Below are 22,635 nucleotides of genomic sequence, written 5' to 3'. Positions count from 1 at the left end.
AATGCGCCTTATAAACAACCCTGTTACCTCTGCAGCACTGCATATGTCGCCGCCATTTTCTATAAACAAGTATCTGTGGATTTTTTTTTTACAATGCAGTTTTTGCCATGAATGTATTCATGCAACTACATTTGTGGTAGTTGCAGATCAGTGTTTTTTCCAGCTTAAATTCACATGATGACTGCTGACTGGTCACCACATGTCAAGATCTGATGTGGAATTCCTGAGCGTGGTTGACATAAGAGAATTCTGTGAGTGGTGCGTCCCGGGCTGCAGACAGGGCCATTAAGAGGAGCATTACTACACAGGGTCAGACCTGTACCTCCTGTTCCATGCCCATTCTCTCTTTCGCCTTCTCTCAACTTTGCAGTCGGAGGTGAAGATGTTCGAAAGAGAAAGATAAAAGAGGAGTAGTGGGGTGGTCTCTCTTGCAGGTGCAGGTCTGGTGCACCATCATCAGTTGATGGCAGCCTGACAGTCATGATGACAGTGGTGAGTTGTGGCTGACACTGCTGCTAGTCATGATGTCCCCATTCTGCTACTAAACTTCCCAACCAGATTCAGACTTTAAGGGGTGCACTGCAGGGATCATTTACTTCCGAGTGCAAGACAAAGTCAGGTCCTTCGCCCAGCTCTGACAGCGAATTACAAAGTTAATCTTACTTTGGTTGGTAGTCATTTTAATCATAGTGCTGGCCCCTTCGGACCCAACCCAAGGCTCCTCCTCTAGCTACTTTTCTGAAGTCACAGTACACGCATGAAGGGAAAGCTTCCTGCCAACATACCAATACACGTTACTATTAACCAAGTAATGACCATCCCATACTCCAGGGAAGCAGCAGAAGAGTCCAATGAGGAGTGGAAAACTATCATTCCTCTTTGTCTAGCTGCTCTGACAATGTCAAGGGAATGCTTTCAGATGAGGGGAATGAATGAGCTGGCCTGGGTAGCGAGGAATTGGGAGACATTCAGCTCAGCTTTCTGTTTGAGAATAATCTACAGACCTTGCGATAATGCAGAAAATGACCGTAAATGACTTAGTCTAACATTTAACGTGTGACACAAGGCAGACATACACATACATTAAAAAACATAAAGCAGCATTCCATTTATATATAGATTTTTTAATTAAATAGGCTTTATTTATTATACTATTCTGGCTACATGTCCCTGGTAGCCAATTATGTCATTTTTACTGTGTTCATTAAATATACAAGAAAAAAACATTTAAAAACACCTGCTTCAATGGTAGAAAAATGATCCTGAGTCTAGTGCTGTAGTTAACAAGGAGATAAAAGTTCAGCCCATGAAACTCATCTTCAAGTTCAACTTTGCTTAAGAACCTGAAGACATTATCTGCCACTAACTCACATTTGCCTCTCCTCAAGCAAGGAAGGCTGCACAAGAAAGACATACCCTGCATTTATTTCATAACTAGCAAGGAAGGCAGAGACAAGGCACAAAATCCGCTTCATTGTAATGGCCTTGGTGGTACACTACAAGCAGAGCACCAGGCAGAGAAAAGGCTCCAATCAGTGTCCGATTCCTTCACAGTGATAACCCAGTACTGCCTGTCCCGCAGTGAGAACTGGTGTGAAGCTGGAACTGAAACCCCACCTTCAGGGTTTCACAAACCATTATAGTCGGGGCCCCAGTGTGGGTCAGGAGAAGGCCGCCTATTTGGCCACACAGATAATTTCTAAGCCATATCCTATTCATTAATTTAAATTAAAAGGGTGCTGCAGGACGACATAAGGTTAGCTTAGCTACAGAAAAATGGCTCCACGTCAACGAAAGATATTCAGGTTCATTGTAGAAATTGTCTGAACTGCAGAAGTATTCACGGTACGATTCTACAGATGCAGAGGGGCTGGGGAATAGCAGGGAAAGTAGCATGAATGTATTCTGTTTCTGTAAAAAGGCTCGGGGCCCTGCGTCCCTTTTTCAAGAAATTTCGCAGTCCACAGCTCTGCAGCTCCTTGAGTTAGTGCACGGTCAGACACTGCACTGAGTAGCACCACTGCTCCGTGTTTGTGCGGTGCGGTCTGTGGAGCACAGGAAAACTCATTGAGGTAACGAGTTAGACAGCGCATCTTCTTCCGAAACCAGCACGAACCTCTGTTCGCACAAGTTTGTGACAACGCCTTAGCATGACCAGTGCTCTGAACCAAATATGCTTTTACCAGTACGTTTAAAACAATTTCGCCAAAATATTTCTTTAAAGCATAGAGACTTGATCCTGGGGTAAAGCATCACGCCCGGTTTGCTCGGGTTTTTCTCATATTTACAGCAAATTTGTTTACAACGCACGTGCGTGCAGTACTAGTCGCATTAAGTCTGCAAGGTTTGATAAATGGAAGGCTGGCACAAATATTGCTTCGGGCTGGTACAAACGGCAGCATCAGGAAGGAAAGGTCCGGAAGCTTCTGGAATCACCGCTTCTAACTTCTCTCGGTTTCAAGTGCCAGCATCTCCGACTGTCCTGCTTCTCCGAGGTGGCTTAAGAGTCTTCTGTAAGATTCCCTGGGAGGAGAAAATGTGCAGAGTGTGATTCCACTGTACTGCAGCGTGAGTGTGCAGCTGCAAAATGTGTGCTTAACATGGTATACGTTTGGACTACGATGGATTTAAACATATGCACACCTTTCTTCAACAGGAAGGCCCCTTGAGCACAACATGATTTTGTTTCACCTTAAACTGGCATTACCCTATTACACAAAGCCATGCACGTTCGAAGTGCACACAATCTAGTCTCTGTTTCTCCACTGAGCCTTCCCTGGAAGAAAGCAGAATCTTGAATGTCATAGCACAAAACAAGCAGACATATGGTGGGAGTTCTTGCAAACTTTCACAGACGCCCATTTCCATAAAAGCCATGCACAGTTCTGATGTACCTCGAATTATTAGTTTTATTATGTAAGGCTGCACCTCCGGGTTGAAGCTGGAATTCAAAATGATCCGAAGGAAGTAGGAGTGATGAGTTTTGTGGTAAATACTCCAAATCATGACTAGCCGTGATTTCAAACAAAGGCCTTAAGAACATATTAAGGACAATTCTGAGAACTCAATGAAGATGTGAATCACTCAATACAACAAGGGGACTGGACAGAAAAAATCACTCTTCTGGGCCAATAGCTTCCAGAGACATTGAACATGTTTCTACTTTTATACCTGTACCAGTCTGATATTAACAAATGTCCATCAAGCAGTTGGGAGGATTTGTTGGTCTATGCAGTCACAGACTATTTCACTTAATACCATATTGTTATCTCGTTGAGTCATTCCTAGCTGTCTATAACATATCTATTTTTGAGGACGAAAAGCTCAACTACCTCCTAGCATATAGCCATAAACCACAAACAGGCAAAATAACAAGTTACTTAACTTTGGTAGCAATCTTTGAGGAGGATACTGTAACTAGAATTTCCTCACCTTTTGAATCTCCATTAAATATGGAAACATTTCCAGTAACTGCTCCCAAATACTGATAGGTGGTGCACGGACACTCATGGAGCTGCCTGGCAAATGTCCACACTGGAACACCCCTAACCAAGGCCGTAGTGGTAGACTTAGCTCTAGTACAAGGAGTCCAAAGGCCATTCTGGAGTTTTTTTTGGCTAAGGCATGGCACATTTTTATGCAAAGAACAATCAATCTAAATAAAGTCCATTCCCAGAATACCCTTCCGTTGTTTACACCAAAAAACTCCATAAAAATTGGTCATCTACTCTGCTCTTTATTACGATTGATATAAAAGCGAATGACTCTCAGGTTCCAAATGGTGCAGTCTCTTCTCCTCCCCCTTTGTTGCAACCTACACCACTGCACTTTCTGGAAGCCCTATCCTTGTGTACGGAAACAAAAATGTTGCTAATGTGCGTAAGTTCTTTTGTATTTTTCCTCCCATTTTCTTCATCTTTGCCTCATATATATGCAGTAAAAACGTGGTATTTTATTTACCTTTGGTAGGCATTTTAGTATAAAATGGTTCTCTGGAGCGAAAGATGGCAAATACCTAAGTTGCATAGACATGATATGCATTATAACTCAGTTCGCGTACGTTATTCTTGCAACCGATTATTGCTATGTTAAATCAATTATCTTCTAAATTGGATGCACCACGCCTTTTTAAAAATCTCGAAACGAAAATACATTCTAAAGCATTAATCCCAAGGCTTCCATTCATAAATGAGACATAAATGAAATGTAATTGAAAGACCAACAAAAATCATCAGGTACCTTTGTGCTGTGTTTCTGCCCAGCCCTCGTTTGTGCTCCAAATCCTTAAGGCATTGAGAGATTGTAGGAATCAGGCTGATAACTAGTTGCTGGTCTAGCACGGACAGCACCTCCAAAATGCTGTACACCTGGTGATCATATATAGCACTATAATCCTGGACAAACTGCCTGCAATACAAACAGGATACTTTACAAGTTAAGATGGTACTAGACACAAAGTTAGAAAAACACGTCGAAAATGACTAAAAATGTGATTAACAAAACTAAGCACAGCGTTAAACCTGAAGGCAAATGCCCTAAGGGTGAGAAACGAAGAAATGTTTTCGTCCCTATGGCCAGAAAGCCACAAATGATAATACACCATCAACCACTTGCATCACATGGCACCAACAAAATTGAATTTACGTACTCCAATCAAAAACCGGGCATGCTTGATCATCAATAACTACGTACGTCCAATAAAACATGGTCCCTAACACAAACTTTATCGAGGGGGTACAAAATAAAGGAGAAAACATTAAGTTCGTCAAAACTGGATGCAAATTAAACAATTTATTTTCTACTTTCGATTATAAATGCCATTGGAATAATTTAAGACCCTATAAGAATGTTTTTACATAAACACTCAATTCAGTACACACTATCAGCGACAAACTTACTGTCAATGACATCTATAAACTCGCAAAACCCTTAGTGAAGATGATGTGGTCTAGTGGTTCTAGGATAAATCATATTACCTCCTTGTATCTAAATACCCTGATGTGCTAATATTAAGTGTTTTGAGACTGTGCTTTATATTTACGTTTAAAATGTACAAACACATTTCTGGCAAAGCTTCATTTTAAAATGGAGAAAATACTGGTCGTAAAATTTGAGATCATATTTTTCCCCAGCCTAGCAAACGGTATACCTTCTCATTATTACCATGGCTCATCTTAAATCATGGTTTGAGCCTTTACACCAACTGGTATTCCAAGCAAAATACTTTTCGTTAAGCGTGCAGTAACAAATAAGAAAGCATCCCTCTGTTCTAGTGGGTGCAGTGAAATATAGATGATGGCTAAGCATGAAGACATATCATGTTTGGAGACTTTAATTCGAAGGAGGCGGGTGGCTTTGACAACAAGCATTGGCAAAGACATAGGTTTAGGCTTAAAGACCAAACGCACGCACACAGAGTTAGCATATTAGGGCGAAACAAGGGGAGTGACCCAGCATACGCAGACAGAGAAGACTAGATGTGTACAGTAATCCCTCATGCAGTTCAATGCAATCATTTGTGTGGAGTTTAAAGGACACACAGAAACAGCCAACAGTATTAGGCGAGTGATGAATACTCCAGTTGGCTAACACAAGATGTGATTAACAAAGTCTTTGGTCAAAGGCCGATAGAAGAAAGCAAATAGCTGAAAAGGACCATTCTATCCTTTCTGTGATCAACAGGTTTGTTGGACAGCTGAGCTGTTAAAACCCATACCTAAATAAGTGTTGGCAAAGCCAATAAGTCTTTCATACGCAAGATCAATTGGTTTTGATGATGCTTTTTTTTTCTTGACATGTTGCACAGCAGTGTTAGAGGCTGTGCATCATGGCTTGAAGACCAGAAAAAAAAGCTCTATGACGTGCCCGCTTAATTTTAAAGCCATGTTGCACAACAGCCAGCACTACTATGCAAATTGTAAAATAAAAGTGCAGGGGAGGCAAGCGACGAAGGAAGGCATGAGGGAGGAGAGAGCAGCAACAATAGACAGTAGGGTTGGGGGAGTGGTGGAAGGAATGAGAAGGGGAGGAGGGTGGGAGCACCAACAATGGGATGGACGAAAAAGCAACATGAGGGAGGTGCAGGGAGGGAGCAGCAATAACAGACAGTGGGGTATGGGTAAAGCAAAACCAGGGAGGTGCGGGGGAAGAGGGGATGGGAACCAGACATGGGACCTTGAATAGTGGCAGCAACACAGAGAAGTGGTGGGGTAATAAGCCCCATGGACAAGAGGAAGTGGTGGTGGGGGGGAGGTGTAAGAAACAGTACTTCATTCACAGGTCGAGCAGCGTACGTTGAATCAATCTGTGCTTTGTCCATGCGCCATAGAAAGGAAAGAAAGTGATGCTTGGCTTGCACTGGCCAATTAGGAATCAGAAAAGAAGAGTGACAATGAAGCCAACTAATGGTAAGCAACGGGCGGGTTCCAAGCCCGTTATTTTAAACAATACATCTTGCATGCGAGGGCTCATGCACTGTTGCAGGGGTGACCTAAAAAGGTAGTAGGTATTCCATCATTATAATTAGGGATCCCGTTTTTATGTTTTTTTTTAATTTAATTTTTTTTATCATTTCTGTCTGTATTTGTCCATATCTATTTGGGGTTTGCGAAAAAATTGAGTAAAAAATGGCACATTTCCACATTTATTTAACTGATAAACATGCACTCATACTTTGATGCCTGTGGCATTTTAGCAAATTCAGCAGCAAAACACTACAACCACAGATAAATATTAGCAATTTACCACAACTATATATTAACATATGCCTGTATTTAAAGATATCAACTTTTTTTTTAAAATCCCCATGCTGTCTATATGCTCATCTGTTGTCTTGGAATTCACAGCAGACAGCATGAAAAATCACTCATTAGAAGCATCATTTTCAGTATTTTTCTGCTTTTAAAAATAAATACAACCAGGAAATACATTGTTTTCTGTCTGTATTCATCTGTAAAAATCAATGAAAAGGGAACATTGAGAGCCTTAATTAGAATGTACCTATCTTGGAAATGGCCAGTAATCAGAATCACTGTTGGTCAAATTGATAATTTACCAGTAATGAGGAAGAGTGGAGTATTGCAATTTATTTCCTTGCAATAGTTGAAGGAATAGCTGGAGCGTGTGCACTTACAACCAGACTCTTTACTCTAATTATCTGAAAATGTTTCTGTCAGGGAAAGTCTGAATGGGATGTTGAATTTACCAGTGGTAACAAGCTTATTGTCAACAATTCCCCCAAGTTAGTAAGCATTTCAAAATACAGTGGTAATGGCTACAGGTAAAGCCATTAACACCATGCTTACCAACGGGGCCATAAACAATACTTTGAAAACACAGTGTTAAAGAAAAAATGCGCAACGAGACTGTGTGAAAGCGCATTGGAAATGAGAACTCTGGTATAGAGAAGCAGAATCAGAGACAATAGAGCAATAGCTAAAAATAAATAACTCCGATCATTTGAGAAAATTCTTTTATACATATGTCACTGTGAACACGGTGAGGCCAATTCACAAAGGCATATAAGAGTATGCAAAAGAGCACTCATGTAGTACTCTTATGTCCTTTTATATGCCTTTTGAATTGGCTGTAACCCATAGAAAATGGAAATATTCAGATAATTTTCTTATACAGTTATTACAAATAGAATGGACCGTGCCCTCTGTGCACTTTTACTAATAGGGAGCTGGATGCGTTGACAATAATTTACAAAGGCATGTAAGAGTAAGTAGAATAGTACTCCTGTAGTACTACTTTCCGGACTCACAGATGTTTTTTTTTTTTGTTGCAGAGTTTTTTATAGCGCAAACTAGACCCGAAGGTATGAGAGCGCTTTACATGAGCACCTGTTATGTTACAGACGAACACAAATGATTTTGTTGACCAAACCCAGTAGCTCTTAGACACAGTTACACAGTAGGAGTAGTCTTTTTATATTAGACTATTCCACAGTTACGTGGTAAAGGTTCGCATTTTAATTGATGGTACGAGAGAATAGCTGTGCATGGAATACCTGACAATAGTAGTAAGCTGGGCATTCGGCTCTTCCGCAGGTCCAGGTTGGCAGGCCTCCACCAAGTGTTGCAGCACATCTGTAGAAAGCTTCCTCACTGAAAAAAACAAATAAACGATTGCATGCATCAGATAGGATTTATTAAGCAGAATATTTAATTTTACTGAAAAGGTTGTATATCAGCAGTTTTTGTACAACTCTATATCATATTTGTACTCCGGACACCTGAAAGACTAAGGTGACTTGAAGTTGCTGGAGACACTGTTAGAATCCAGAAAGCGAGGGGGGTCTGCTGGAGTTGGGACTCTTTACGTTCTTAAAATGGAGAACTTCACTAGAGAGGAGTCACCTAAAGATATTAGACACAGAAGCCTTCCTGCAGGACAGGTAATAATGCATGTGGTGCTCTTGGCCATGGTGTGCCACAGTGATTATCTGAATTGGAAACAGTCAGCTCGGAAGGTCTGGTGCTAGGAACATCTTCAATGGGTTGCAGCCCCCACCGCCAGAGTGCGAGTCGGCAGGACGGTATCCGGAAGGCAGAGAGTAGGGAGGGGCACACCACAAGGATGTCCACTTTCACCTCTGCTTTTTGCAATTGATATGAGAAAGGTGATGATTCATGGGGAGTTAGATTGGGGAAACTAACCATATGGTCTCGCTCTACGCAGACACGCTAGTCTACCTGACACACCCAGAGCACTCCGTCCCAATACTTTGGTGGAAATGCAGGGTTTTGGCGAGATCTCGGGACTCCATATTAAACTTGAGAAGTCAAGGGTAGTATCACTGGGTAGACTGGCCATGAACAAGTCAGATGAGAGGCCACATATTAACATGCAGTGTGTAGAAGAAGGGACACGTTATCTAGGCATAGTTCTGGCAAATACAGCTGAGACATATCTCAAACTCAACATCAGACGAGTGCTAGAAGGGCTGAGAGGATCGATACACTTCTGGGCTGATTTACCACTTTCACTTATGGGGCGCATAGTGATCATCAAAATTATCATTCTAGCTCGGTGTCTATATGCATTACAACACTCCGTTTATATAATACCACAATCCAATTTTAGCATACTAGAAAGTCTTATTGGAGACCTCCTGTGGAGGGAAAAATGAAGAAGGGTGCGGCTGACGATGCAGCAAAGAATGTGGGAATGAGGTGGTCTGGAGGTACCCCGGCTGAAGTTCTGCTACATGGCCTCTCAGCTGCAACACGCGGTTCACTGGTTAGACAGCTGGGAAAAACTCTGCTGGCCAGAACATACGGGAACCGTTCATTGATCAACTGCTGATGATGGGCAGTGGAGTTCCCGGAAACAGTCTGTACATAATACGTACCGTAGCGACAGTGTGGCAGAATGTGGTGCGATGAGTGGTAACACATGCTTCATATGCACCTGATATACCCCTATGGGCATTACGCCCATTCAGCAGTATTTCGGACTCCATGTCAATTAGTCAGTGGAAAGACAGCAGCTGCTAGCTTCTTGGCGATTTCGTTGTAGACGGACAGATTAGAACCCGAGAAGCAGCACAGAATACTTTTGAACTGGGACCAGGCCAATTCCAGCAATATGGGAACTTCTCCATTGTTGCAAGGGAGCTGTGGCAGGGGTTCCCAGTGGAACCCCCCACCACCAACATACATCAGGCCATGCTATACATGGCACAAGGTAGGCGACTTATGTCCCACCTTTATAGGGCACTGCGGGAGAACCTGCCGGGAGCACCTCTTGGAATTCAACAAAAATGGGACGGTTTGGTAGATAAACCTTTGACTGAGGGCGATTGGAGAAAAGTACACAAAGGAGTATGAAAGGTTAGTGCAAACGCACGATTCAAATTTCTCCAATACAACATAGTTCATCAAGCTTACCTTACTCCACGCTCATTACACATAATACACCAGTCCTAGAGGGATGAATGTCCCAGATGTAAAGCTCAGGGGGCAGACTTCCTCCACATGATATGGCAGTGCTTGTTGTTACACCCCTACTGGGGGAGGGTCCTGACGTGTCTGGGGGAATCCACTGGTTGGAATATACCAAAAGAGATTAAGCAGGTATTGTTGGGACGACTGCCTGCACCAAAAACTAAAAAGCTAAGGGGCTGGTTCTAGCTAAAAGACAGGTGGTGATAGCATGGATGCAACCTTAGCCCCCGAAATATATGGACTGGATTAGAGATATGAGCGAGTGGGTAACGGCAGAGTCGCTGCGAATGAGATTTGTGAGAAGAGATGTAAAGGTTGAGGAGGACAGGCTGGCTTGGGCCTCCATGTTGACAGACCTACAAGGGGGTCAGGAGTCGTTATCCCAAAAGTTCACAAGAGGGGGAATTCCCTAAATAACAAGACATAATGAGACATGGGCCAGGAAGGTTCTGCATTCCAAAAGAAAAAAAAAAGATATGACAGAATAGGAGCTGGTGATCTTATATTCGGATTAGAACTGACTGGAAGGGAGCTAGGGTGGGCAAACAGGGAAGTAGGTTTTACTGTAACAGTTCCACTGGCATGAGACTGTGTGTGGTACGTTATCCGTAAATGGTAAATTTAACAAATGAAGCTCTTGTATGTAAACGTAATTTGGTTACCCTTTAATGCCAATAAAAATAAATAAATAAAAAAATATTACGTTGGTGGTCGTACCATAAAATGTTATAGCAGTAGGATGGAGAGTATCACTTTTATTTAACACACAAGATTAAAAAAATAGCTGACGAGTGTGAGACAATACGACATGAAATTGTAAATTGGAGGAAATTGACAGAACCTGAGCCAGAACAAAGCTCAAAATGTTGAAAAGCATCATATTATACCAACGCACTGAACCAGCTTGTTAGCTAAACAGTACACACTTCGAAGCATAGAGTGGCATACAGGTCTATTGAATGGTGACCATGCATTTTAATTGTTCTTACAATTAGATCATGAAATATTCCTGCCAATCTATTCACGTTCATATGTTGCTGAAGAACAAATAGTTCAAAACTTGTGAAAGATTGCTACAACGTTGCTGAAACCCCTGTTCTATCCAGGCTGGATGATGGGAATCGACTTCTGTGAGGGATTGCCACATGTGAGCTTCTCCTAAAAGCAAGATTACATTACAGAGCTACACTCATAGCTAACACACTACATTTTGACCATTAGACTTCTACCTATTTTGCACATGTTCCTTTGGCTTTCACTGAAGACCGGATTACTCTACACGAATGATTGTTAAACCTGTAAAGCAATCCACTTAAATCTTGTTCAATATGCATGATCCAAATTGACAATTTCAAAGGAGTGCTGGATGTCTTGTAGAGGTTTGAACTTACTAGTATTTTTTCAAACAAATCTTTTCCTCAATCCTTGTGGTCACTGTCACCCTTTTAGACTCCCAACCTCGTGAAATCAGAACCGTTCCTGCCTACCTGTGTTTCCATTATTTTCTAGATTGCTTAACTAAACTTAAATCCTTCCAAATTGTAGGTGTGTTAATCAAGAGTACATTGTGCAATCCCTTAAGCAATTCAAGTAAACCTTGTATAATACAGATATGTGTGAGCAGCTCATGATTGGCCACTGAAGCATAACAAACAGGAAAAGCTTTTTGTGATAAAGTATTAGATTATTGCTTTCATGTTATGTTCTCATGTTCCCAAATACTTAAGTGTACCGGTTAATGTTCCATCTCACAGCAGTGCAACCACTTGAACATACAGCATAGCCTCTGAAGGGTTTATTCAAACGATGAAATAGCTGAACCACACACGGGGCACATGGTGAGCATAATTTTTTTTTTTTTGTAAAAGGTTTTATTTTGCAGTTTAAGTACAACCAAGAACACAAATAAAGGTCATCTTAAGCATTACATAGTCCGCCTTGCAAGGGCACCAAATCATGAGCAGGACCTCTACTGATGGCATAATAAGTCCGTGCCTCGTGAGCATAGCCACAGCACCAACAGTCCAGCGAGCCAGCAGCAAAATCGTGCGAGGCGGGTGCCAAGGGAAGAAATCCCCAATCCAATGTTCCGTACAGCACACCCATAGAGCTACGGACCCAGCAATAAGCAGTAAACTCCCAGAATGACCAGAACAAGAAAATAACAAGTCCCCCCCCCCCTTCCCCCCACCCCCCACATGGTGGTGGCCCAAACAGACATACAAACACTCTCCTCCCCCAACCTATACCTGAAAGAGATGCAGCGACCTCAAGGAAGCCGGACACACAGCTGAGGGCAGACCTTTGGATAGGAAGTCAACCAACGGGCCCCATTGGAACTGGATATTCTCGAATTTACCTAGGAAGATGTCCGCCATCCTTTCCATACTTAGAAGCTTCCATAGTCGGGCATGCCACAGAGATATTGCCGGAGCCTCCCTCCGTTTCCAGGCAGCCGCCAGCGTAAGCTTGGCAGCGCCCAGGCATAGCCACAGAATCTTTTTGTCGGCCCGGGTCTGATGCTCCAGGCCAGGGTCACGCAGTCCCAGCAGAACAAAGGCAATATCATCCTTTACAGGATAATGAAGGATGTCCCTGATATGCGAAAGGATCTCCTCCCAAAACGGCCTAATCACCGGGCAGTCCCACCAGATGTGGCGGAAGTCCCCAAGTAGCCCGCATCCCCTCCAGCATAGGTCAGACGTGGACGGATAAATGCGGTGAAGCCGGGACGGGCACATATACCATTGCGTAAGTGTCTTAAGATGAGCCTCCCGCAAGTGAAGCGAGTGATTAAACTTCGACACGTCCCGCCACAGGGCCGACCATTCCGTATCTGAGACGTCTCTCCCCAACAATTCCTCCCATAGGCCCATGTAGCGATGCCTAGGCGTCACCGCCGATTTAAGTAGGTGCTGGTATAGGAAGGAGATGGCACCCCTCATGACAGTCGATCGCAATAGGAACGCCTCGAAAGGCGACGGAGGCCGCGTCGCCGCCTCCATCACCCCAGGCGTGGTGGCCCAGTGATGCAATTGTAAGTGATGGAACCGTTCAGCGTCGGTAAGCCCGTAGTCCCTCATACAGTTAGCAAAGGTAAGGGGAACCCGCCCATGAAACAGATGGGTCAGCGCCCGGCAACCTCCCTCCCTCCAAGCATCAAAGATCCCTTCCCGAAGTGCCGGCGGGAAAGCTGGATTGAAGTGTATGGGCGTAAAAGGCGATGGGAAGGTAGTCCATCTCTCATCTGCAGCCAAGGAGTCCCAGACCTTCAATGTGGTACCCGTAGGAGTACTAATGTAGGCGTTCAGCGGACGGTCCTTCCGGGGCTTCCACGCCAGGTCCCAGACCGATCTGCCTGCCACACTCCGGTCCATATGCAGCCAATGTTTCTCGGACGATTGCTGCGACCACTCCACCAGCACTCTCAATTGCGCCGCTTTATAGTAAAGCTGCAAATCAGGAAGTCCCAAGCCCCCCTCAGATTTGGGCTGCCGCAGCACCGTAAATGCAAATCGGGCCCGGCCCCCCTGCCACACAAAGCGCAGTATCTGGGTCCGAAGGCGCCGAAAAAAGTCGGTAGGAAGAGGGATGGGTAGAGCCTGAAATAAATATAAGTATTTGGGGAGGAGAACCATCTTAACAGCATGTATTCTGCCCAGCCAAGATATAAATTTGGGTTTCCACTTCTCCAGCTCAATCCGAGTCTTCGCCAACAGCGGCGGAAAATTAGCGGAAAACAGCCCCCCGATTGTCGGGGTTAGGTGAACCCCCAAGTAGACCAGTGAGCCATCCGCCCAAGCCAAAGGGGTCAAGAGCTTCACTCGTTCCACCTCCTCCTGAGAAAGAGTTAGATTCAGGACATGGGACTTGCCATAGTTGACTTTGAAGCCCGCTACCGCCTCATAGGCCAGCAGGGCCTCCCGAAGGCACGGCAGGGAGCGCTCCGGCTCCGTTATTGATAATAAGATATCATCCGCGAAGAGCGTGATTTTGTGTTGCTCTCCTGTGAAAGGAATACCCCGGATCCCCTCATGCTCTCGCACCGCCAACGCCAGAGGTTCAATACTGAGCGCAAACAGGAGCGGGGAAAGGGGGCACCCCTGTCTGGTGCCCCTGGAGTGCGGGAAAAACTCCGACACATGTCCGTTCACTGTTACTCTAGACCTCGGGCCGCTAAAGTTGGCCTGGACCATAGTGAGGAATTTGTCAGAAAACCCAAAGGCAGTCAGTGTGTTAAAGAGGAAACCCCAATCAACTCTGTCGAAAGCCTTTTCGGCGTCCAACCCCACTAGCACCGCTGGAATGCGGAACCTGTCGGCCTTTTCTATCAAGTGAACCACTCTGCGAGTATTATCGTGGGTCTGACGACCCTTAATGAAACCGGATTGATCCGGATGTATGAGCGCCGGTAACAGATCCTGCAGTCTATGCGCCAGGATCGCGGAATACAATTTAGCGTCAACATTAAGCAGTGCTATGGGGCGGAACGACGCACACTGGGCAAGATCTTTCCCGGGTTTCGGCAAGACCGTGATAACTGCCTCCGCCAAGGAGCCGACCGAGGAGCCGGATACGGCCATATCATTAAAAAGAGAAGTGAGGAAGTCGCACAATTCCGAGGCGTAAGACTTATAGAAAACCGCCGTGTAGCCATCCGGCCCCGGCGCTTTGTGCAACTTCAGGCCCTTAATGGCCTCGAGGACCTCCTCCCTGGTAATCGGTGCGTCCAGCAGCTCATTCCACTCGGTGGAAACTCGTGGAAGGGGCAATCGCCCCAGGTACTCCCTCTGTTCTTCCACGGCTAGGCTGTCACCCTTATACAGGCCCGCATAGAAGCGTCCAAAGATAGACGCCTTCACCTCGTCCTTGTGTTGCATCACCCCCGCCTCATCCTGTATTCCCCCAATATACTCGCGCTCCCTCTTATCTCGAAGTTGACGTGCCAAGTGCCGCCCAACCTTATTCCCACCGGAGTAAGATTGCCGCCCCAGTCTCAGCATTGTCAGCTCAGCCCTGTTATTATAATGAGCTCGCAGCTTCCCTCGCACCGCAGTCAACGGTCGGAGGGTTATCCTTGAGGGATTAAGCTTGTGAGCCCGTTCGAGGCGGGACACTTCTTCCTCCAGAGCCTCCCGGTCCTTACGCCGCTCCTTATTTAGACGGGCATTGAGGCCCAAGCATGCGCCCCGAATGGAGGCCTTAAAGGCATCCCAAGTGTTAGCGACCGATGTGTCAGATGCAGGATTAAGCTCAAAAAATTCCCTAATGGCTATCCGCAGGGCTTTGTTGGAAGCATCATCCCGGATCACCGAAGCCGGGAAGTACCATTTTCTCGGCCCACCCCCAGCCGACGACCAACGGAGGCTAAGCACCAACAAGCTGTGGTCCGACACCGAAAGCGGAAGTATGGTGGAGTCTAGGACATCTCCCTTAAGGGCCTGACTAAGAAAAATGTGGTCCAGGCGTGAGTAGGAGTGATGTACGTGAGAGAAGTAAGTGTAATCCCTGGCAGAGGGGTGATAAAAGCGCCAGCCATCAATCAGTCCCAGCTCCCCCACCGTCTGCCGCGAAGAGTCTGAGAAGACCCCCGCTCCAGTCCTATGAGACCCCGAGCTATCCACCGTCTTGTCCCACACCAAGTTGAAGTCCCCCAGGAGGAACAAGCGGCCATCAGCAAAGTCCCCCACCTTCTGCAACAAGTCCTGGAGAAACTTATTCTGACCGGCATTTGGAAGGTACACCACTACAAATGAACATAGCTGCCCTTGAACAAGCCCTTTCACCATCAGCCACCGGCCATCCCTATCAGTACGCACCTCCAGAGGCTGGAAGTGCAAAGCAGCTCGAAAGAGAAGGGCCACCCCCCTATGTTTCGTCGATGCAGAGGATCTATATATAAGGGGATACGCCTTATGCTTGAGGCGCAGCTCGTCCCTGCGTGCCAAGTGCGTCTCTTGAAGCCCCACAATATCCAGCTGGTGATCCAGCACATACTTCCACACTTTCTGCCGCTTCTGGGGCGAATTGAGACCCTTAACGTTCCAAGTTCCTATACTAACAGGCATTGTAAAAAAGAACCCCCAAGCCCTCTGAAACCATCGTGCCCGGAGCTCCACCCACACCCAGAACCCCCCCAAGACAGAGGCCCAGCCGAGAGTCCGCCCATGAAACCCCATTGGGAGGCAACTGACGAACCGGGGCCCACCCTCCACCAGCGAACAAACACATCATGACAGAGACAATTGAGCAGAAACAGCATCTTCAAGGGCCAAATCGACAACCCCTCCTGCAAACCATCCCTCAACCCCCCCTGCAACTCCAAGGGATCCACGCCAAGAAACCCCACAGTAATTACAGAATCAGAACCTCCGCCGAGCCCAAGAGGAGGCAACAGCACGGAAGCCAAGGAGTATCTCTGCAAGAGGAAGGAACATGTCACGCACTCACCAGGCATACCCCACCACCAATCCTCCCCACCCCAACTCCCCCCCACACAAGGGAATAACAACATACAAAAATACCAAAAACCCAGAACAAGAAGAATGATAATACTCATCAGTCCAAAGTTCACGGAGATCAGTCCGCTCCAGGGACAGAATAGGGAGACCAACTCGGTTCCTCCCAAGGTCACGGTCCGGGGAGTCTTCTCCAAAAGTACCTCCATTCTCCCAGACCAGGGGGCCAATGTCCCCTCCAGCGCCGATCCTCCTCACTCAATGCACTGTCATGCCGCTCCCGAGCTGGCCTGCGATTCCGGCTGCGTCGCTGAGGCAACCGAGGCCACAGCATTCCCCCTTTCTAGCAGACTGGAACTGCGGTCCGGACGTCCCCGATCTGGGGAGGACCCCACTCTGTGCCAGGATGATGAGCGGTGGCGCCGCCGAGATGTGGAAGCAGCCGCACCCTGGGACGGCGCAGCGTCAGGCAGACCCAAGAGATCCTTCGCCTCCTGAAGGGAGCGCAGCTGCACCAGTCGATTCTGCCACCGGAAGATGATCCTGAAGGGGTGACCCCAAGAATATGCGATGTTACTGTCCCTCAGGAAGGCAGTCACCGGGCGAAAATCCCGCCGTTTCTGAAGCGTAGAGGCCGCCAAGTCCTGGAAGAGCTGAGGGTGATGGCCCCTAAACTGCAAGGATGCGATAGCTCTGGCTTTACGAAGGATGCGCTCCTTTACCTGGAAATCATGGACGCAGACAAGGATGTCCGGAGGCGGCCCCCCCCCTCTCCTGGGCAAACCAACTCGATGGACTCTATCCATTTGGACGTCCTTCACGTCCTCCTCATCCAGGACCTGCAGGAACAGGGCCTGTATATAGCCTCGCAGGTCTCCCGCCTCGCCATCCCACGGCACCGCCTTGACGCGGATGTTGTTCCGGCGGGAACGGTTTTCAAGGTCTTCCGCGTGCGCCTGCAAGTCCAAATTTTGTTCCGTGAGGCGGAGAACATCCTGTTGGAGCAAATGGACATCATTGGCCGTGCTTAAGTCATGGTCCTCCAGAGTCGCGACTCTCTCGCCAATCCCGTCGACATCCCGCCGTACTTCCCGGAGATCAGATGCTAGCTGCGCCCGCAGCTCAGAGATATCTTCTTTGATGGAAGCAAAAAGTTCGGACATAAAAGCCTTGGTAGCCGGGGCGTCATCATCAGACACTCTTGGCGAGCCACTGGGACCCGGGGAGGCCGGCTGCTGCGAAGATTTAGACGCTCCGTCCTTCACCACACGTCCCTTGCGAGCTTGGTTAGACATGATGCCGGGCAGCACGCGAAAGCCACACGCAAATGCAAGTTGGGGCCCCCAGCCTCCAATGGCAAGTCCCAGCGGGAAGGGTGCAGTGGGGCAACACAGATACCAGCTAACCAGGAGCCGGCGCGAAGCTTCAAAACGGCCAAGAAAGCCAGACAAAATGGCGTCGACCCGCCCTCGTCCCGGTCACCTCCAGACCACCAGGCGTGCGCTCCCAGCCTCTCCTCTAGCCCCGCTCCAGATCTCCTCCAGTGGTCGGGGCCCGCACTATCTAGATGCACGGTAGGGGCGCGAGGCCCATAAGGCCCTCCAGATGCCCATGCACAGTAATCTGTCGCTCAGTCTCCCCGGGCCCTCGCGGACCGCCGCACTCCGGGCTCCTCCGCTCCGCAGGGGGTCAGGACTGTCCCAACCGCGACCACCCAGCCGGGCTGCGGGCGCCTCTCACCCTCACTCCCTCCTCAATGCAGGGTGCAGCACCAAGCTCGGGCTGTGGGCACTGCCAGCACCCACTCCCCCCTCCAATGCAGGGTGCAGCTCCTTCAATCGCGTCCGGGCCCCACAGCGCGTCGCAGAGCCTGCAGCGTCCGGGCCTGTCCGGCACCTCGGGATCCACGTCTCCACTGCTCTCAGGCCTCTCCACACCTCCTGCAGGGCGAACCAAGCTCCCCGGGGCCCGAAAGGCTGCGCCGCCCTCCGCTGAACACAGACCCCGTCTCAGGCAGCCGGCGTATGGAGCGGACCTCGGTTGGGTCCGGACGAGCCACTCTCCTCTGCCGCTCCTCACCTAGCTTCCGGCCGGCCCTCCGATCACCCGAGCCCGGGGATCCCCAGGCCTCTCAGCCACCCCGTGCCAGCAACAGCCACGAGCGGCTCAGCGCTCCGCCGATGGAACCGGACCACACCGCGGCACTTCGCCGACCTCCGCACTTGGTCTGGGGCCAATCTGCGCCAGTGAGACCCTGCAGTAAGCCGCTATGTTAGGATCGGCGCCGGAGGGACCTGAAAAAGCGTCTTACTCCGACGCCATCTTGGCCACGCCCCTCGTGAGCATAATTTTTAACAACAGTACTTAAGGGCATTCAAAGGGATCGACTCAGCTTTGTCTGATCATGTTTCATGATTTTCAACCTCAACCATGCCATTGCCATGAAAATGGATTTACACACTTTTCCTAATAACGTGTTGAAGGCGTGCTAGCTAGCCTTTCCAAAATAATGTTGTCAGCCTCCATCGCAAAATCTAACTAGCCAAACCTATCAGGGAAACTACGCTATTTATGTGCATTTAAATTTAGCGAATAGCTTGAGTAAATGAATACAGTAAGTGGTGGCTCGCTGGCATGCCCCATGGTGCCATCTGGACAGGGGGACTACAACAGGCCTTGGTTCTATGCCCAGACGTGGGTCTCAAGCTCACTGTGCCACAGGATTCTAGCTAACCTGGCTGATGAGGGGTGATACCCTGAAACCAGTCCCAGGATGCTCGTTTACAGTCTAGGGAGGACTTTTTTTTACATATGGCTGGGTCCAAATTGGGGTGGAATGGGGAGCACAAAGATGATGGACGGAATGCTGAACATTGTCAAACATTTACCCCCCATCACAGATCTGGGTTAATTTCATAGTTTTTTTTACTCATCATGTCACCCCAGTTTGGACCTAGCCATTTGATTAAATCCAGATCTGTGACTGGGGGGTGAATGGTTGACAATGTTCAGCATTCCGTCCATCATCTTTTTGTGTTGCTTCAAAGGGATTTGCAGTTCTTAACAAGGGGACAAGGGAAAGGGGAAGTCTTTCTTCGTGATGCCCTCACACATCCCAGAGGATGTCATGCTTCATCATTGGGCTCTGCTCCACGTCGGGCCGGCGCTGCAAATGCCTGACGGGCTCCCGCGAACGGGGCTCGTTGGCGGAGATCTTTTGAAGAAGCCGTAGGGTGCGTGCGAGTATGAGGGCAAGGATAGAGTAGTACTAAAGGTCTGGTTCCCTAGGTGTGGTGTGGTAACAACAGCGTGAAACCCTAGTAGACTTATACTGGGTTGCTGTAGAACCCCAGTATGGAAGAAAGGGGTTGGTTTCAGAAGGGTAGTGGTTCAAATGGCTTTTCTTCCTGGTGATAAAATCAAATGAGGCAGTTGCTCTGCATGCAGGACAGGTAGTTTCAAAGAAACCTAGTCCTGAAGGTACCACCCAAAGAGCATGTGTGCACCAGTTAACTTTTCCCCAGAGACAAAATGGTGGAAAGTGGCATAAGTCTCAAAGAGTAGTGGTTGCACCATGAGTTATCTAATCTGATAGGAGCAGGGTGGAAGAAACAATGAGAAAAAGAGTCAACATTTTGCCCAAAAAGAATGGTTAGGCCCAGCTCAGAATTAATTTGAGTAGCAGTGAAGCAGTTTCCAGTTCTAACCACGGGCAGAAAATCTCGAACTGACCAGGGCATGTATGCTCATAGTAGTGCGGGCATACTGTGTATACAGTATGAGGTAGAGACACACAAACGCTCTGTATTAAAGGGCTATCGAAGCAGTTTCCAGTCACACCAGTAGATCGCAGGGATACCAACAAGTTGAGAATGGGAAAGAGCTGGGATGTAATAGTGGCAACAGTAGTTAAACTAGAAAATTAGTGAATGTCTGATTCAAGGCAGAACTCGAAGATGGACTTCTATTCCCCTGAAGTGGAAATGGCAATAGACAAAACATACACTATAGATTAGGTGACAATGCCATAGATTGAAAACCTCCTTTTATTAAGTGAATTATGTAGAGACAAAGTCTTGTACCTTTATAAGGTAATAAAAAAACATAAATGCAATTACTTTAGCCAGGCTTTCGCCTACACTTACAGTACATATGCAACAGTAGCCTCGCTTTTTCAAATCTTTACCTATTAACATTTTATTCATAACGTTTAACACTGCCAAATAAAATTGAGCATCTAGATGCCAACAAATAAAAGGAAAAGAAAATTTAGAATTACAGCATTTCAATCTAACACTGTTACATTTTGATCACAATGTTTCCAAGAATTGATAAAACCTTGTGTTGGAATTTTAGTATAAAATGTAAGTTGGTTGTGTTAGTAAGAAAATTTTCAGATTGTAATTACAACTGAACAATGAAGAAATTCAATTCAAGTGGAGCAGCAGTTGGTTCCCGAAGGTCGAACGAGTCACTAGAACAATATGCCTCTAAGCATTTCAGGCCTTCAACAAGCATTTCACACTTTCTCGTAGGACTCTCAAACTAAGGATCCACGGAAGAAATAAGTGACCTTGCAACTTTCTTAATATGGAAGAAGTCATTCTGATATTTTAGGGCAAGTCTTTGCACTGATTTTCCTTATGGTCACAGTGTAACTGTACAATTACACACTAGCGTCATATTCCTGCCTTAAATATTGAAACAGAAAATTTAGAAGGGCAAATGATAAAGGCAATAGGATAAAGACAATCAAACAGACATTACGACTAGTATGGAACCTGGAATGACGTATTATGTGTGCACACCTGCAACCATAATGTGCCACATGAGGCAGACTATATGGCTCTGGTAATCTAAGATATATTAGTTTAGTTCTAAAAACGTACAACCTAGTTTTAGGGTTTCAATTGTGGAGTGCATTGGCTTCCTAGGAAATAACTTTCATTGAGGAAGAACTTAATGAGGCTGGCTGTGTTCACTCTTTGGCAAGCATCTCCATGACCTGCCATGTCCTCCTGGGTTTCTCATTTTCCCCAGTATTATTCACTCTCTCCTTTTGGCCCTTGTGCTCCTCGTACGGCGCCACATGCTGTAATATCATATATAATACAAATGACATAAGAAGTGTTCAGACAGTAATGCTCACTGCATGATAAACAAACATGTTCCCCTGCCCTGAGTGCTGGACTGCATGTGAAACTGCTAATCTGAGTTTTTGTTTGGCCTAGGTGCCACACTAATCTAGTGTATGTGGAGAGGATCAGGGTGGTCAATGGCACAATGCAGTGCATTGGAACCATAGAAAGATCCATATTCCAGCATCTTGCAAAAACATTTGTGAATCTGTTATTTTTGATGCAACATGCAGGATATAGTTGTTGTTGGGACAATGTGTTCTTGCAATCACTTAAAAATAAATTGCACATTAAGCAGAGATTTGACTCTAATCACTTACAAAGTTGCCCCTGCGCTTTAGGCAGAGAGTTGAAAAAATTCCTAATGGAGGTTCCAGCTCCTCACAAAAGTACCCAAGGAGACAGAGTTCTCTGTTGCTGCAATTGTAAATGTGGGACTTCACCCTAGGTCAGAAACACATGTACAGGTCACAACCATTTTTGAAACATCTTTGAAAGACCTTAAAATAGATTCCTAAACAAAATCACATCTATCTCTATCTTCTCACTCCCGGACATCACACGCCATGGAAAAGCAACAAGGAGCACGCAGGCGGGGACGGGATAGGCACAAAGTATAAGTTATAAAGTTAGTATTTTAGTTTATCATGGGCTTCCGTGCTAACTGGGAATACAGAGACACAAACGCGAACTTAGCGTTAAAAAGAGTTTCTGTGATACTGACCAGGAAGGGGTAAACAGCTCCAGAGAATGCAAATCTTTAATGCAGAAAGATGTCGGATGAGGGCAGCTGAATTACCATAAAGCAGAACCGTATATCCCTTTTGTGAAAAATTGATTACGTTCTAAAATGCAAAAAACGTTATTGAAATGCTGAGCTTGTATTTCATCTACACTGTTAACTGTTGGACAGTAAGATTGGAAATGCTAATAAACAATTTTTTTTTTTTAAAAGCTGTCTCTATCTTCTCCATTCCTTACTACTCAAGACTAGAGACAATCTGCTGAAAAATGACCATCTTGAGAAAGTTTCAAATTTCTACAAGAAAAAACAAAATCACCAAAAACAATGGGAATATACATATTAAT

General features: G+C 46.4%; 1 protein-coding gene across 3 annotated transcripts in view; it reads right to left on the bottom strand.

Moving 5' to 3' along the window:
* MMS22L (MMS22 like, DNA repair protein) overlaps window positions 1–22,635 on the bottom strand; it is a 602,587-nt gene that overhangs the window by 33,966 nt on the left and 545,986 nt on the right. The window contains exons 22-24 of one of the 3 annotated variants that reach the window (XM_078648221.1): window positions 8,012–8,108; window positions 4,240–4,407; window positions 1,121–2,523 (exon numbers count right to left, since the gene is read on the bottom strand). In XM_078648221.1, coding sequence (XP_078504347.1) covers window positions 2,442–2,523; window positions 4,240–4,407; window positions 8,012–8,108 — 347 coding nt within the window. In that variant the 3' untranslated portion in view covers window positions 1,121–2,441. Of the gene's footprint in view, window positions 1–1,120; window positions 2,524–4,239; window positions 4,408–8,011; window positions 8,109–22,635 lie in introns of those variants that run through there. The other 2 variants (XM_078648222.1, XM_078648223.1) reach the window with 2 other exon arrangements.

The sequence above is a fragment of the Lissotriton helveticus genome, chromosome 6, assembly GCF_964261635.1.
Source record: "Lissotriton helveticus chromosome 6, aLisHel1.1, whole genome shotgun sequence".
Lineage (NCBI taxonomy): Eukaryota > Metazoa > Chordata > Amphibia > Caudata > Salamandridae > Lissotriton > Lissotriton helveticus.
Note: the sequence above shows the minus strand (reverse complement) of the source record. Positions and strands in the feature narration are given on the sequence as shown.